This window comes from Lepidochelys olivacea, assembly GCF_965140295.1.
Source record: "Lepidochelys olivacea isolate rLepOli2 genome assembly, chromosome: 2".
NCBI classification, from domain to species: Eukaryota; Metazoa; Chordata; order Testudines; family Cheloniidae; genus Lepidochelys; species Lepidochelys olivacea.
The window spans coordinates 170145459-170162613 of NC_140412.1; the positions used below are offsets into that span (position 1 = coordinate 170145459).

At 41.1% G+C, this 17155-nt stretch overlaps 1 protein-coding gene across 7 annotated transcripts in view; it reads left to right on the forward strand.

Moving 5' to 3' along the window:
* TNS3 (tensin 3) overlaps positions 1-15357 on the forward strand; it is a 343602-nt gene extending 328245 nt beyond the window's left edge. For all 7 annotated transcript variants that reach the window (XM_084621461.1, XM_084621462.1, XM_084621463.1 and 4 more), the window contains 6 exons: positions 180-257; positions 2651-2728; positions 7985-8153; positions 9698-9766; positions 9886-9912; positions 11547-15357. In XM_084621461.1, coding sequence (XP_084477587.1) covers positions 180-257; positions 2651-2728; positions 7985-8153; positions 9698-9766; positions 9886-9912; positions 11547-11691 — 566 coding nt within the window. In that variant the 3' untranslated portion in view covers positions 11692-15357. The remainder of the gene's footprint in view (positions 1-179; positions 258-2650; positions 2729-7984; positions 8154-9697; positions 9767-9885; positions 9913-11546) is intronic.
* The last annotated feature ends 1798 nt before the right edge of the window (positions 15358-17155 follow it).

A 17155-nucleotide genomic window follows, 5' to 3' on the forward strand; every position in this document is an offset into this window, starting at 1 on the left:
GGATCTTTTAAAAATTACCAAAAAAAGTAGTTGTTAAAGTGCCTTAGGAGCCAAGGGGGAAAAATGTTTTTAAGGGTTTTCTTGAGCCTGTAAATTATTGAAAAGCAAACATACCTCGTAAGCATTCTATTTGTGCACAAAAAGTAATCTTGCCTGTCTTGTTGTTCTTTTAACCACAGGGAGTTTGACAGCTTTGGTGTATCAACATTCCATTACTCCTCTGGCATTACCCTGCAAACTACTCATCCCAGACAGAGGTATGCTAGTCAAAATAAAAGTGATACGCAACCAGGGATCCACTTCAAAATACCTATATCTGAAGGCAGGTGAACATGTCAGGGTAAAGTTCTGAACAAGAAAGCGTAGGAAAGAATGTCAGACAGTTGCCAAGCAGCTTTTGTCCAAGCTGCAGTTCGGAATTGATTAGTACTGTGCAGGGCCGGCTCTAAGATTTTTGCCGCCCCAAGCAAAAAAAATTTTTGGCCGCCCCCACTTTTTTTCCGTGCCTCCCCACCCTTGGCTCCGCCCCTTCCCAACCCCTTCCCCAAATCCCCGGCCCCGCCTCCTCCCCCGGGCGTGCCGCATTTCCTCCTCCCCGCCATTGCTTCCTGTGGCTCCCCCCGCCACAACTCCCCACCCTAGCTCACCTCCGCTCTGCCTGCTCCCCTGAACACGCTGCTGCTCCGCTTCTCCCCCCTCCCTCTCAGGTGAGGGAGAGGCGGTGCATTCAGGGGAGGAGGCCAAGCAAGGGTGAGGGGGGAGCGCAGGAAGTAACAGGGGGGGGCTCTGGGTGGGTTTGAGGAACCGCTCCCCCCCAGCTCGCCTCCGCTCCACCACCGCCGCCACCTCCCCGGAGCGCGCGGCCACCCGGCTTCTCCTCCCTCCCTCTCAGGCTTCCTACACGTGCAGCAAGCCTGGGAGGGAGCGGGGAGAAGCGGAGCAGTGGTGGCGCGCTCAGGGGAGGAGGCAGAGCTGGGGCGGCGAGGGGACATTTCTAGGGCCGGCGCCGGACTGCCGCCCCTAGAAATGTGCCACCCCAAGCACCTGCTTGTTTTTCTGGTGCCTAGAGCTGGCCCTGGTACTGTGATGCCCCAGTAATAAACATATATAACTCATGGTGATTAGCACTGCAATCCAATATTTAAAAAAAAAATTATTTTGCAGATTTGACATCACACCCAGGTATAGTTAGATTCAACTAGTCTTTACTCAAGCACAGGTAGCAAGAGTCCTCTAAGGGGGAAAAGTAGGATTTTAAAAAAGCAGGTACCCTTAGGGTGTGGTTGAGGAAAAGAAACAGCAGTTTATGCAGGCCTAAATATTGCAATAAATAAATATTAAAGAGCACATAGAGTATGGGACTATAATTCTATTTTGGGTTGTGGTGACTCCATAAATTTCTCTAGCACCATCAACAAAAAAGCTTCTGTGTATTTTTGGCCCATAATTCAGTTGTCTGTTTATTCTCCCCTATAAAGCAAACACCAGATGTATTACTGAAATGTTAAACATTCTTGCGGTTTTCCATTGAACTCTTAAACTTTTCTGCTCCTAAAGGCTGTATGACTGTGTACTCTAACATAGCATTCGAAATATGTAAATCCATGAAATATCTTAATGAAACCATTTAAGCAGAATAACATACTGTGGAAGAATGTGGATCAGAGATCTGTCTTTAGATAGCTAGATAGAAAAATCACTGTGATGGGTGTGCTCACGCCACCTTTCCTTATCAGATAAAATTGGAAGTTCATTTGGTTCTAACAGAAAGTTTACGGTTGAAACATTTGTCTTTTTGCCCTAGACGAGCCTACTGCGGTGAAATGAATGTATCTAGTCTGATACAATCAAGCCTTTTAATGTAGAGATGGAGTTAAAGCATGAACTGTCTTTTGTCTCTTATTCTGGTCCTGATTCATACAGCACTAAACATGTACTTAACTGTAAGCTTGTGAGCGGTCCGATGGTAAGCAGTGAATCTGGGCCTCTGTTTTTCTTGATCATACTGAAAGAGAAACTATGTCATACCCAAATATAGCCCCATATATAGGTTCTGTACAGCCTTTTATAAAACTGAAAAATCAAAATGTGTCTGAGGGATTTTTTAAAAAATTCTAGCAGAAAGCTTCTAAAACAGCCTACAAATTGTACCATTTGCTTGTGCCATGAGTACTTGCAAATACAGATTCAGAAGCCGACGCAAAAAAGATGAAATTGACCAGATCAATTTCACTGATCAAATTTCAGCGTGTTCTGCTAAAGCGATGAATATAAATTATAGCTCCTCAAATTAATCTTAAAATTATAAGAGGATTTTTTGTAACCTGAGTGAGGAAATAGATTAATTTAAAAAGCATTTCGACACGATGATGTCTCTTTCAGCACTAATACATAATTATCTGTGATTAGCACGAAACCACAGGGTTATTAAGAGTTCTGCTTCTAGCACCCCAATAAATTGTGCAGCACGTGTATAATCACACATCCTGGATGGAATTGTGCCATTGCAGGGATTTTTTAATGTTTCTGGTGAAGAGTCATCCGGTATAGGGAGGTCATAATTTCAAGACCTCGACTCCTAGTTGACTTTCTGGATTGACCTCTCAATCCAAGTCGCAATAGAAATGTGTGTGGTGGTTCATATTTGCAGATCCCTTGGAGGAGATCGCAGAAACAGCTCCACAGACTGCTGCAAACTCAGCAGCAGAGCTCCTAAAGCAGGGTGCAGGTTAGTACATTTCTCTTCCGTTTGATGACATTACAGTTGTTTCCAAATGTACATTACAAGCAGGGAGCGGTGGGGAGGGGTGGTGAAAAATAGGCGGCTGAGGGTGAAAAAAGGAATTGGGTAAATTTAAAATGCCACTGAGAAGTATGTAATGTACCGGATCTGTGCATGTGAGGGAGGGTGCAATGTTGCCCTCTAGAGCCTGGCTCACAGAGTGAAGGACGTGCTATTACTGCCAGCGAAATGATGGAGATCTGAGTTGAAGGACAAGGTTTCTAGTTATATCTCATGTGTGTGTGTGACTGTCTGCAGTATGGAGATTTATAAAATTAGTAGCCAAACCTACAAATGCTCATTCTTCACCTGAAACAATATGATGCGAAGAAATGAAGTATCTGATTCCTTGGTCATCCTGTTTTATTGTTAAGGGCCCTTATTCTTTGCTGTGATTCAGCAGCTCCCTGCCACTCGAGCGAAATAAAACCACCTCTTAGGGTCAGCTTAGGGGACAGAGAGGATTCCTTAGCATGCGGCAGTCCCTGGATGCACAGAGTTGCCATAGTGACTCACTGCACTACCCCACACTCTCAGCCTCAAGTGCAGTGGCCATGCCTTGGGGAAAGGAACCAGACCACTCCAACATCTCAGTGATCCCTGGCTGCTAGAATGGCCTTCAGGCTGCTCTAAGTTGTACCACAGGATCAGACTGGCATCTGGTGGCCCAACGATCAAGGGAGGCAGTGCTATATTTGCCACCTCCTCCCTGACCTGCATCAGTCGAAGAAGCCACAGACCAAAAGATCTTGACCAAGTGTTCTTTAGTCTTCAGTTGTCAGAGTGCTGTACAGTTGCTCTGATACATTATTGAGCATTCGGCAAAGGGCAGGGCTATTCCAAGCAGCTATCTGTTTTGTTTTGACTTTTTAAAAGTGCAGTGACACTTCAAATGATATAGTTGAGCAGGAATGTGTGGCTGAGGCAATGGTCAGCCTTGGCTAGGCTATGCTGGAAGCAAGCACATTGGCATTTCTGTTTGCCATTACCACTGCAGCGGGTGTGGTGGCCACTAGACTTGGAGCCAAGGAGGAGGAATTTAAGAGGGAAAAGTTCTATAGATAGACTCAGCATAATAGGCACACATTTCCTCTTGAGATCTAGCTGGGTTCTCATTATCCAGGACATGTAACCTTCCTAGGGAAAAAGAAATAATAGCTTGGTTTTTTTATTCATCTGGGGACTAGTTGTTAGGCAGCTCCATCTGGGGAATGTCACATCAAAGATAATTTGACTGAATGGAAATTTAATAACCATCTTGGCATATCTAATTTTGAAACAGGGGCTTAGGACTTGAATAGGGAAGTTGGAAGGGACATGATGTTTTTGCCCTACCACTTGGAGTGTCTTGTTCCAGAGTTGGTAGCCTGTGACATTTCACATTGACTTTGTTTAGTTCAAACATTTTTCTCTCCTGTCGCACAAACATTCTCAATATGGAGTTCAGCACGAAAGCCCAGACTCTAAACAGATACCCAAGCAACCGAGCTTTTATTTAAACAACTATGGTTTGATTAAAGCAGATGCGATCCCCAACTGCTGCCCTAACCCAAACAAGGTTTGGGTTAATCATTTCTTCAGCTAAATGAGAAGAACGGTGCCGTCTGTTACCCAGTACAGAATCTAAGTGCCAAATCTTTTGCTTCTCAAATAGTTTTGAGGCTTCCATCATGTGTTTGCTGTATCTCATTGTCTCCACTGGAGGCAGGCCCTGTGGTAGTGCAGATCTGAGAAATGGGAACCCCCAAAAGTCTGGAGGTCTGGAATCTATAGAAGCCACTTACAGAGATCTCTAGCTTTCCCCATGGGCAGCTCCTTACTCCATTAGCCTCCAGCCTTCCCCTGTGCTTGGTAGCACTCTCTCGTGCTCTGCATGTTTCCCAATTTACATGCATTTTCCTTCCAATGTATATTAAGACCATTGTGGGAATGTCCAGTCCAAATGGCACCGAATGACCATACCGGGAGTAGCATAAATTACAATAAAGTTGAAGAACGTGCCGTATTGAGTAGCTTGCTTCCCCAGCTCAAATAGATGTGACTCCAAAGGAGCAGCTATAGAATGTAGAGAGGACAACTGCATTGTAGGGAAAATGCTATCACATAGCCAACTGTTTTTTCAGCTTGCTCCCAACGCAGTTTCTAAGGGATTACTGCTGTTGATTCCCCTTTGTCCCACATATCAGATAAGAGCACATATTATGCACCAAAATTAGGGATTCCTTCCAGTCTGTTCTCACAAAAAGCTGTATTAATCATAAGGCTACACCACTATCTTTCATTTGACATTCCTTTTGGTGCTTCCCAAAATGTCTAGGAAGTGGATGATATATTATTTATTCTGTCTAGAGAAAGGACAGACTCTAGAGAAAGGCAGTAAAATCCCATTGGAGACCTATCCGCAGCAAAAAAGTGAGCTGTTTGGTTTAGGAACAAAAGCATATGAGGCTGTTGGCACCAATGGAATGTCTGCTGCAAAAGAAAGGGAATCTCTCCATGCGAACATCACAAGCGATTAGAAATGTGACCGTGAATCCAGGCTAGTTTCCTGTGAGGAAAAGCTCTCGATTGCAAAACTATAGATTTGAACCAAACATGTAGAATAATTATGTGAAAGATAGCGGCTTTGTAACTTGGAGTGGTATTTAGAATTCTGGACAGATAAATTACAGCAAAGAATTCATTAATTAATGCTCCTTCAAACTCTCCCTCCCTCATTTCCCTGAAATTTGTCTTTCAATGAAATAAATTATCATTAATTCAAACAAAGGTGATTGAGGCTAACACAGCAATATGTTTTATGATTTTTTTCATTTGTGATAAGGAAATTTTTGGTTTCTGGCTGTCTGAAGTTCAACCAAGTGGAATTTAAATGCAGATAATTGGCTCACATCACTGTATTTTCTCAGCCTTTTCATCTTTTAACTTGGAATGTCCACCTTTGAGCCAAATTCTTCATTGACTTACATCCCAAGTTAAAGTGAGTGGGTTGAAAATATGCAGAAAACTTGCTTGATAGTCCTGCTGGAATCACAAGCTTGTTCAGTCTATATAAAAACAGTTTGTAGTTTGAAAGAGCCATGTTTTTCAGTGGAAAGTATGGAGAAGACTTTGCCTGAATTACAGGACAGTAGTATGAAAAGAGAAATTGTTAGACATAATTTGTTTTTTTTTTTTGCTTTCCTAATCATTTGGTATGGTATGACGTTTGAATTTTCAGTACTGGTTAATACATACTACTCAACACATGTTTACTAACTTTAAATTCTAACATGGACAGCTGCACGTTTGTGTCAGGACACACATTTTGTTAGTATTTGTGTGAAACCAGTGATGATTGCACTGAAGAGTAGGACTAAACATGCTTTACGGTTCCAGAAAGGTTCTTACTTGGTTGTAAGAAATTATTCTGGATTATCTAATCCTTTGTCTCTTAGGTCCCAATTCAGCAAGGTACTTAAGCTTGTGCCTAGTTATAAGCATGTGTATACAGTAGAATCTCAGAGTTACGACCATAAGGATGGCCATATTGGGTCAGACCAAAGGTCCATCTAGCCCAGTATTCTGTCTTCTGACAGTGGCCAATGCCAGGTGCCCCAGAGGAAATGAAAAGAGCAGAAAATCATCAAGTGATCCATCCTTTGTCACCCATTCCCAGTTTCTGGCAAACAGAGGCTAGGGACACCAGTCCTGCCCATCCTGGCTAATACCCATTAATGGAGCTATCCTCCATGAATGTATCTCGTTCTTGTTTGACCCCTGTTATAATCTTGGCCTTTGCAACATCAGAGTTACGAATTGATCAGTCAACCACACACCTCATTTGGGACCAGAAGTACATAATCAGGTAGCTAGGGAAGGGGCGGAGAGCAAGCACAGTATAGTACTGTGCTAAATTTAAACTATTAAAAAATATAGGGAAAGTTTAAAAAAAGATTTGACAAGATAAGGGAACTCTGTGCTTGTTTCATTTAAATTAAGATGGTTAAAAGCAGCATTTTTCTTCTGCATAATAAAGTTTCAAAGATGTGTTAGGTCAATGTTCAACTGTAAACTTTTGAAAGAACAACCATGACATTTTTTTCAGTTACAAACATTTCAGAGTTATGGAAAACCTCCATTCCCAAGGCATTCGTAATTCTGAAGTTGTACTGTAGTTCTCTTATGTAGCTTGCTGAATCAGGGCTTGAATGCCGATTGCCATTTTTATACAAGAGGTCAGGTATCATGTATACTGAGATATTGCACGATGAACTGTAGAGCAATTATTGAAAGATGTCAAATTCTATGAACTACTGATCATACAGAAACACTGAAACTAATTGCAATAGACTGAAACGCTGTGGGATGGTAGATTAGAATTTTACCTATGGTTTCATAGAATTACAGATATCGCTTTAGGACTCAAGTTGGTTTCCCAAAAATTGTCATGCCCTAAGTAGAGCCCATTTTTTTAAAGTTCGACCCAAAAGATTTGAAATAATTATTTTTATTTTTCTTAAAGTTGCTTTGACCTGAAACGATAACACCCACAAAAACCCCTCGGAAAGTAAAGAGAAGTAGAATTACACAGCAATTGTCATTTTTTTGTGGAGAGAAGACATTCTTGTTGTTTTGCCAGACAAGTGAATAGTTTCATTTGCGTGCAATTTAAACACTGTTTGAAAGTCTGAACGCCTTTGAACTGATCCTACAAACATGTGGATCCTGGAGTTTCTGTGTTATCTGCAGTCACTGAATTTGAAGGCCAAGGTACTCTGTTCTTCCTCCCACAGCCGAATGGTTGCAGTGATCATTCCCAGGAATGCCATCTCTTAATCCTGTGCTTTGTGTTTTATCAATTTGTATTCATGATTTGGATTTCAGAAGTACCTAAAGGCTCCAGTGAGGGATCAGGGCCCCATTGGACTAGATATTCTAAATTAAGCAAACTGTCTCTAAATGTAAGCAAAAAGATTGGCAGCCTCTCCCCCCAAAAAATGACAATCTTGTGTTAAGGCACAACCACGGGACAAGACAAAACAGAAGGGGAAGATGACAGTGGGACACTGGAACAAGAACATCTTATTAGTTAGTAATAGTTCTTCACCACCGGCCTGACTGTTGGCAAAGGTGGAAAATTGTGAAACAAAAAGAATCAAACAGGACTCAACTAAGCAAAACCAAACCTAGCTCTTGAATCCTATCCTCTGTTCTTTACAGCATGCAATGTTTGGTATCTGAACTCTGTGGAAATGGAGTCCCTCACAGGCTATCAGGCAGTGCAGAAAGCCCTGAGCATAACACTGATGCAAGATCCGCCTCCCATCTCTACTGTTGTCCATTTCAAGGTGTCTGCTCAGGGGATCACACTGACAGATAATCAAAGAAAGTAAGTGAAGTGGGGTTTTTGGCTCTGGCCAGACACTGCTGTTAGGGTGATCAGACAGCAAGTGTGAAAAATCAGGACAGGGGTGGGGAGTAGTAGGTGCCTATATAAGATAAAGCCTCAAATATCGGGACTATCCATATAAAATTAGGACTTCTGGTCACCCTAAATGCTGTACACTGATAAAACTGCTGTAGAGTTGCTCTTTCTAATCCCTTTCTACAGTCTCCATATGGCTCATATAGTAATAACACAGTTTCTTTGATCTAAATAAGTAGAGAATCAGGCCCCACATCAGATTGGGCTTGATGTGGTACTGAGCTATTAACACTTCATCCAAATGGCACCTTCCACATCGTGATGTTCTGTAGGTGGAATTTAGTGATCTCATATAACATTTTCTAACAGAGCACAGGGTAATTCCAGTGCCCTGGCCAGCACTCCCCACCTATCCTGCTCACTGAATCAGACTGTAATGTCCTATGTAAACTATTGCAGAGCAGTGTTGGCTTAAGTGGACACTGCACCCCCATCTGTATTCAAGATATTGCTTTGGTGTGCTTAGTGCATGGAAACTGTTGTATTAAAAATTATGTTCACTTGCTGAATACTACTAGGGTAGCTACACAGGGGGGGAAGATTGTTCAAAATTACAGGCCAAACTCAGACCCACTGATTTCAAAGGAGCTGCAGTCATTTGTACTAAGTCTGAATTTGGAAGGCCAAACCATAAGCCACAATTTTCAAATGTGAGTTGGTAACTTTAGATACCTAACATAGCCTGATTTTCAGAGGTGCTGTGTTCTCGCATTTCCTGTTCAAGTCACCTCTGTTTAGGTATCCAACCTCAAACACACAGGTTTGAGAATTCTGGCACCAAGTTGAACACTGAAAGGGAGTTTTCTGGCCTGTCCCTCATGGGCCATTATCTTTATATTATTATTCTAAGCTACTGGGAAAACAAGCATGGGTTTATTCTTTTGGTTGTGGTGGGATACTTCCTTGTCTCTTAACCTGTCGCCTGGCAGAGGATTGATTTCTGCTAATATGTAGAAGCCATAAAGGAAAGAATAAGCTACTAAACTTAAAAATATGTGGTTATTAAGTTCCATCCTTATGTTACTGATCCTTTTATTACTGAGACATTTAAATAAGGGAGTGGTTGCACAGTGGTATGCTTCCTAAATAGAACCATAACCATGAGCCTTATTTCTGCACTGAGGGTTCAATCTTCCAAGCTGCTACCTTCAACTGCTATACCATGCATGTTGACAGCATTCAACAGCACTCAGTACCTGGAAGGATTAACGCTTAAGTTTGACTCTTGTGTAACATATGCTGACATATTTTCCAAAGCCCTCAACACCCAGCAACTCCTATTGTGACAGAGTCCTGGGTGCTGAACACTTTTGAAAATCTGGCTACTTATTTTGGTATCTAAATGAGAGCTGAGCTTTTGGCAATCTGGACCAGGGAGTTTAGTCTATTTCTTGAATCCTTTTAGAGTCATAAAGTTGTTTAAAACTCCTTTTATTCTCTTCTATCAGACTCTTTTTCCGAAGACATTATCCAGTCAACACTGTTATCTTCTGTGCTTTGGATCCACAGGACAGAAAGTAAGGACAATGAATGCTGTTTCTAATAGATGTTGTTGATGATGTTGACCTACAACAAACTAATGTTTTTTTCCTTTGTATTTCCCACCTCTTGCTACTCCCTTCCTTCATGCAACAAGATGGATGAAAGAGGGACCTTCAGCAAAGTAAGTTGATAGTGGTCCTAGTCTGTGTATTTACGTGGTCATATTGTATCGCAACTAAGAACAGCATTTTAACCTAGGAAAGTACTTCAGACTTGATGATGTGCTGTAAGTTTTCTCTTAAGTTCCCAGACCCTACTTTAATCCTTAACCAAATATATTTAAAGAGTTGCACTGCTGGAGACCTAAAGCATAAAACACATTAAAGTGGAAATAATATACCCAGTATTGGATAGGGTATTGTGTTGAGGGAGAGTAGCTCCAAAAGTTTCTTGCTTCCTCCTTTGAGTAGTTTAGGGAATTTTAAGTTTAAAATAATTGCTACAGGAAATTTGAGGCCATGCTAATGTTGTTATGTCATAACAATTTTGCCCCCATTTAACTGCTTTCCCTGCTCCACACATACACACACACTCTCACTCACTTCATCTGTTGTGCTGAAAATATTGAAGTGCCATTACCTGCAGTTTTACCTGATAGTAGACAGTCTTGTTGGTACCAACTTTTCTTTTTTGATTTAGCATTTGCAGAAATGGGATATTTTTGGAACTCCCACAGCATATGGAAAAGGGACCCAGTGTCTTTCTCTCTATATTCTCTTTCACTTCTCCCTTCCATAAATAGTGCAATAGATATTAAAAATGCTGCTTGGGGAGGGATTAGATAGTTCGGAGGCTTGGTAATGGGATACAAATAGAACCTTGCATCTATACGGTGCCAGTCTGAATCTGGCCCAGGCTGGATTGACTGAAGTTGTTAACTCTTTGTTGGTTAATGTGGAATGAGTTAAATGGTCCAGTCCAGTTCCGAGGGAATAAGGACCCACATAGTAAAAAACACTGCCACAATGGTACCTTTTTGTTGGCAGATCAGTAAGGCCAAGAACTAAAGTATCTGGGGATAGAAATTGCCTAGAGATGGATCCTTTCTAGTTGTGAGTTGAAGCATTTTGGATGGACGTTATAGGGAAACTTTCATTCATCTTATTCTGTCTGAGAGGACTATAATTTCTAGGATCATTTTAAAAAAGTCACTCGCCTCGGGTATTGGATGGACTTCAGCATTAGACACCTTCGTTTGTATGGTGTCTTCTTAATTAAGAGCTTTCTTATTAGTTAGAAAAGTGGAAGGAAGGGGTAGGGGGAGCAGCTATTGAGGGGTGGAAGGGGTGCCTAAGTCCATTCTACTGTGCTCATTGACTTCAGTTGAGTTCTAGGTGCTCAGCACCTCTGCAATTCAGGACCTAGTTGTGTCACGCCAGAACACGTTACACAAAACTAGCATACGCTTTTTAAATAGTAAGTCTAAGTGAGTTGTCCAGAGTTTTAGAGTGAGTCAGTGACAGAGCCAGGAATAGAAACATGGTCATTTGATTTCTCTCTCCCCTGACCTCTCCCCCGCCCAGTCCTGTGCTCTACCTACTGCTGAACCACATGGTCTCCAGTAACAGCAATCAAAGTCAGATGTTGCTAACTCTCTAAACTGGTGTGACAAAAGTAGGTGCAATTACTGGAACTCTGCAGCAAAGTACTTTCTTTTTCAAAAAGTAATGTTTGGTGGAAGAAAGTAACCCTTTTGCTTTTTTGAAATAAGATGCCTTCTGTTCTGTAACATGTTTTTGCTTTTGCCTCCTGCAGAGTGTTCGGATTTGTTGCAAGGAAGCAAGGCAGCGCCACGGATAACGTGTGCCACCTGTTTGCAGAGCACGATCCAGAGCAACCTGCCAGTGCCATTGTGAACTTTGTATCAAAGGTCATGATTGGTTCCCAGAAGAAAATCTGAAGCCTTCCTAGCCTTTGGTTCAGAGCTCTTCACTGACTGGGGGAAGGCAGCGTGGGAGAAAAAGCGTTCTTGGGAGTTTGCAGCTACATTATCCAAACCTAACCATTCCCAAGGAGGAAAGCAGAGGATGTTCCATCTGCATAATGTTACAAAGAGTGTGATCCTTTCTTTGAAGATGCCTCTGACCTATCAAAGCATTGTATTTTACATCAAAGGGCAAAATTGTGAGTGAATGCAGTTGGATGCACCAAAACCCGCATAATCCATGTCTGAATTAAACAGAGAAGAAAGGCTTTATAGTGCAGGTTTTTAATTATATTTTCACGCACCATTTTCCATCTTGTATCAGAAAAGGAAGAATTTGCCAACTCATTAGATCATGCCTTTTTTTTTTTTTTTTTCCTGTAGGAAAATTTATTAGAACCACAAGCATTCTCTGAGACACTTGCCACAGTTGCATCAGTGGTAGCTATAGGCCTGGCAAACCGATGCTCTTAAGAGAGTGGTGGTTTGTGAGGGACCATTTGCTCTTCCCTTCATCTTTATATGATAATGGTGGGAGTTGACTGAGAAGGGGGAAGATGTATGTTAGGGAAAGGTTAGTGCAGGTTGATTTCTTTTAAAAATGGTGCAGAGACATGGATTTTCCAGGGACATTACTCCATGTTTAGTATAAAGAAGGCTGAGTTTATTTAGCTTGTATAATTTTAAATGGGAGAGGGATAACCAAAAAGAGTCGTGTGGAGAAAGCTTGATGTATTCTGTTAATGGTATTTTTGTTATTATTTTTATATGAAGAGTTAAGCAGGAAAGATGCTGTATTTTAATAATCACAGGATAAAAATGAGGGAAAAGCAAAGAAGAAAATGATTTTATATAATTTATATTTTTGCCTCTGCCAGATTATTTATAGTAGACGTCAAATCTTGATATATTATATGAGTGTTCTTATAGTAAAGCCATTCATGATCTTTGCCTTCTTAGTTTTATTTTGCATAAGTATAGTATGTCGCATGTGCCTTACTATAGGGTAGAGTTTCACATGTAGACTCTTGTTTTACGGTATTAAACCACTTCCTAGCTCATGTGTCTCTGAAATAATGCTTTGACTATGAAATCGGTCCTCCCTCCTCATAGTTTCTTACATACATAGGTTCTTTTTGATAGATTTTTTTTTTTAATGAAAGGTGGGGTTTCGTTTTTTTGTTTTTCAATTTGTATGGATTAGTGTTAAATTTTATAGGTGAATTTTTAAAATAATTTCTTGAGTCAAGAAATCCAAAAGGGAAAAGAATATTTTTTGTTACTCTTATCCATGTCCAAAACATCCCTGTCACACGTGTCCTTCATATGTCCGAGTAAGCCAACGTAGTGGCATCTGTATTTTATAAAACTAAATGTTATAAATGCTATAGTTAGTTTTATAACAAAAATATATATACTATAAAGTAGGGTAGGTGACTTGTAGTAATTTTCTGTGAGAGCGGAGGGCCCATTTGAAGTCTATTGCAAAATTCCCATTCACCCAAAGGGAACAGGATCAGGGCCAGAAACAGGAATTGGAAGTTACAGACAACTGAAATTCCTAATTGTTTGACATGCCAAACACTTCTGTTCCTTCGGTTTGAGGGCCAAATCTACACATCAGTGACCTGATGTATACAATGGTGCAGGGTTCTGTGCACACAGTCACAAGAGACAGTGGGCTGAGTGGTAACTATCCCCACTCTGAGACTTAAATTGCTTCAGTCTCTTTTTACCAGACAATAGTTAGGAGGGATAGGAAAAATTATAGAGTTGGCTTAAATAAGAACTTCCTACCTATCCTGATCCAAAAACCATTCGCACACAAACACACACACACACAAGTTTCAGAGTAGCAGCCGTGTTAGTCTGTATTTGCAAAAAGAAAAGGAGTACTAGTGGCACCTTAGAGACTAACCAATTTATTGGAGCATAAGCTTTCGTGAGCTACAGCTCACTTCATCAGATGCATGCAGTGGAAAATACAGTGGGGAGATTTATATACACAGAGAACATGAAACAATGGGTGTTACCATACACACTGTAACCAGAGTGATCACTTAAGGTGAGCTATTGCCAGCAGGAGAGCGGGGGGGGGGCAAAAAACCTTTTGTAGTGATTATCAAGGTCCTAACACAAGTTGTTCTAACTTTTATTAACAGACTCCTTTTTTAGAATTAGAAGAACCACAGGCACCTTATGCAGGGGCCAAGGACAAAGTTTGTTACCAAATTATTTGTATAACCATGAATTCAGTATAAATAATTGTGTACTTTTGTATGGGGGCTTGGGGCAAGATTACAAATTAATGTATTTGGACCAGGAAGTGGCTTACATTAGTAACAGTGGGCATTGTATGTATATAGAAAGGTTAGGTAGTTCAAAGTAAAGCTACCATTGAAGCAACAATGGCAAGTGCCTCTGATTTGTACCAAATATTTTCATTCTTCCATCAAACAGGTTAATTAATCAAACAATGGTTTTGTACCATCTAAAAAGAATGCAGTGTGATTCTTTATTTGGTAACGTTGATCCCTTTCAAAAACATTGGGACCAGTGGGCCAAGTAGGAATTCTGGTGGGTTCCATTAGAATAAACAAATTGGTCTCTGTTGGTTAATATTGGTCTCTTTTGGTTTCATTTGGAGGACCCACATCCTCAGGAACCAGAAGGCTGACAGATCCATTACTCGGTTCTGAAACCTAGCTGGCCAGTTGGAACTTATTGAATATTCTCAACTGAAATTTCTCCTGCATTCCAGCTGGAGATTCTTCACTCGGGACATCAGTGGAGTCACACCTACACTCAGTCTAACCCATCATGTGAATTATGGCTCTCGGATTCTGTGTGAGATAAGTTAGGTTTGCGTGTCCCCATAAAAGCTGGTGTCAGCCACTGTGCAGCCTTTGGCCCCATTCCGCTAAGGATGGAAAGTTTGATTTCCAATAGACAGGCTTTGCTACTGTGGGCCTTATTCCGCATTCCTTGTGAATTCTAAAAACCTATTGAATTTGGTGGGCTTTTAGGAGCACTAGGAATTCCGGTCTGGGCTCTTCAAGGTGCTTACTTGGGGACTTAGGTTGCACTGAGTAATGGGAAGGAGGAAATTGCCATAGTTACTAAGAGACGCTTTCTTATGTGTGTTCCTTTTTATGGTATATTACATGCTTTGTTTTCATATGGAATATATTTAAAAACACAAAGCAAAATAGTACAGTAAATATAACTGTGTAGTATATACATAAACACATTCATACAACTTTGGTTCATGGTAAATACATGACTAAATAGTATAGCACTTTCCTTCTAAGGATTTTGATAGATGTGTATATGCAGTCTCATAAGTAATGCCAGCAAAGTTGCCTCGTGTATTTAACCACGCTCCTATTAACCTGCTTGTTAAATGTGCTACTATAATCTTACAGTGTTAAACTACAAAAATGCTGAAAGCCATGTTTTTAAAGGTTTTTAATTAAATGGTTCCCATGTATCCAAAAGTATCCTTAAAATTTTAATGTTTCCTTCTCTGCCTTACCTATTAGTGAACATTTTTTGCCTTTTTCTTGAAACTGTAAAAATCAACACAAACAAAAAGTCTCCAGTATGTAAATGAATGTTCTATAAATTCTTTGTATAGTCATTTTCTCTGCTTTTTAAATATCACCTCTATTCAGATGATAATAAAATTATAAATTTGAAATCTCACAGCACAGTGTGAAAATGGTCCGTTTTGAAGTGATTGAATAACCTTCCCCAGACGACAGGCTTCGTGCTGCTCCCTCTGACTAGCGGCATTTTGAGCCAAGGTTTTGTGTCCTCTGTCATAATAACCCCCAATCAAGGCTGTCACTATGACATAGGACCTGTGCCGCAGAGAATTGTAGCCTAACTGAGACGATCGTTCACCTGCCTCACGCAGCGGAATATGACTTTCAAACCATTCAGCTGGCCCAGTGCTGCATCTACTGAAATCAGTGGGAGTTCTGCCATTTACTTCAGCGGGAGAGGTGAGGCCCACGCCGTTCTTGTTAAAATCCCACCCATGGTTTCCCACTCTCTGGCTTTCTGTACTACAAATGGCGCTATAAGAATGAGAGTATATGGGAACACACAGATCAAATTATAATCACTATGTCTGGCGATGACTAGTGCATTGATCCAGTAAAGATTTTTGTGTACTACTTTTCTCTCATCAGATCTATGCTGCGGACAGGGAAATGAATGTGATGGGGATTTCTTTGGAACCTCTACCCTCCCCCTAAAATAAACCAAAGATAAAAGTGAAAGAGAGAACAGAACGGTACTCCATTAGAGGTGAAAACAGTTGCTTCATTGAAAGTACAGTTTGGAGTAACCCTTTTCTTTATAATCAACACAGAAATCCTGAATTTCAGGAAGACTCCAATTAGCACTATGGAGCATCAGGGCAGTTGTTAGATTTCCTGGCTGTCTATATATTGCATTTTCATTAGGGTTTAGGAATTGCTCTATATAAGGTAATCAATATTTGAACTATACTGTACTTAGTAACTTAAGCTACCAGCTGACCTTCTGGGAAATACGGCTTTGTATTTATTTGATACTTGTCATATAATTTAAGAATCCAGTAAGTAGAAGCTGTAATTCCATATTTCTGAGGCAGTAAGAAAAAGTGTTGATAATGCTCAGTCTATGGGGAAGAGAAGGGAGGGAATTTTTAATTCAATGCAGATGACTGTTGTTCATCATTAAGGACAGATGTGAAGTGTAGGCATAAGGCTTTGGGAACTGATCATGAAAGGTCTTTGTCAGAGTTAACCAGACTACTCCATGGACAATAGCTTGACCTGCATAATTTTGTCTTTGAAAGCAGACTCAAAAAAAATTCAAAACCTTTCTTTGTCAAGGCAGTTCAATGAATTTTGGAAATGCCCTAAAGTGAATGGTTGGGTTATTAAGAAGATCACAGGCTGCTTCTGTGTGAGCTAAAGAGAACTTGGATTAGAGCAATGGTTCTCAAACTGTGGGTTGGGACCCCATAGGAGGGTTTTAAAGGGGGCACCAAAGCTGGAGTTAGACTTGCTGGGGCCCGGGGCCAAAGCCCAAGGGCTTCAGCCCAGGATGGCAGGGCTCGGGTTACAGGCCCCTAGCCTGGGGCTGAAGCCCTTGGGCTTCGGCTTTGACCCCCTCTCCTGGGGCAGTGGGGTTCAGGCAGGCTTAGGTTTTGGTCCCCCATCCTGGGGTCATGTAGTAATTTTTGTTGTCAGAAGGGTGTCGCGGTTCAATCAAGTTTGAGAACCCCTGGATTAGAGAACTGTTGTGACAGTGCCCCCCCGCCCCTAGACAGACTGAACCTAGCTTGTTGCTGTCATTGACACCTGGCAGAAGGGTGTCATAAGTTAGAGTAGGCTATAACTACATAAAGGAAATTAGGACTAGGGCTAAAAGAGAATTTGAAGGT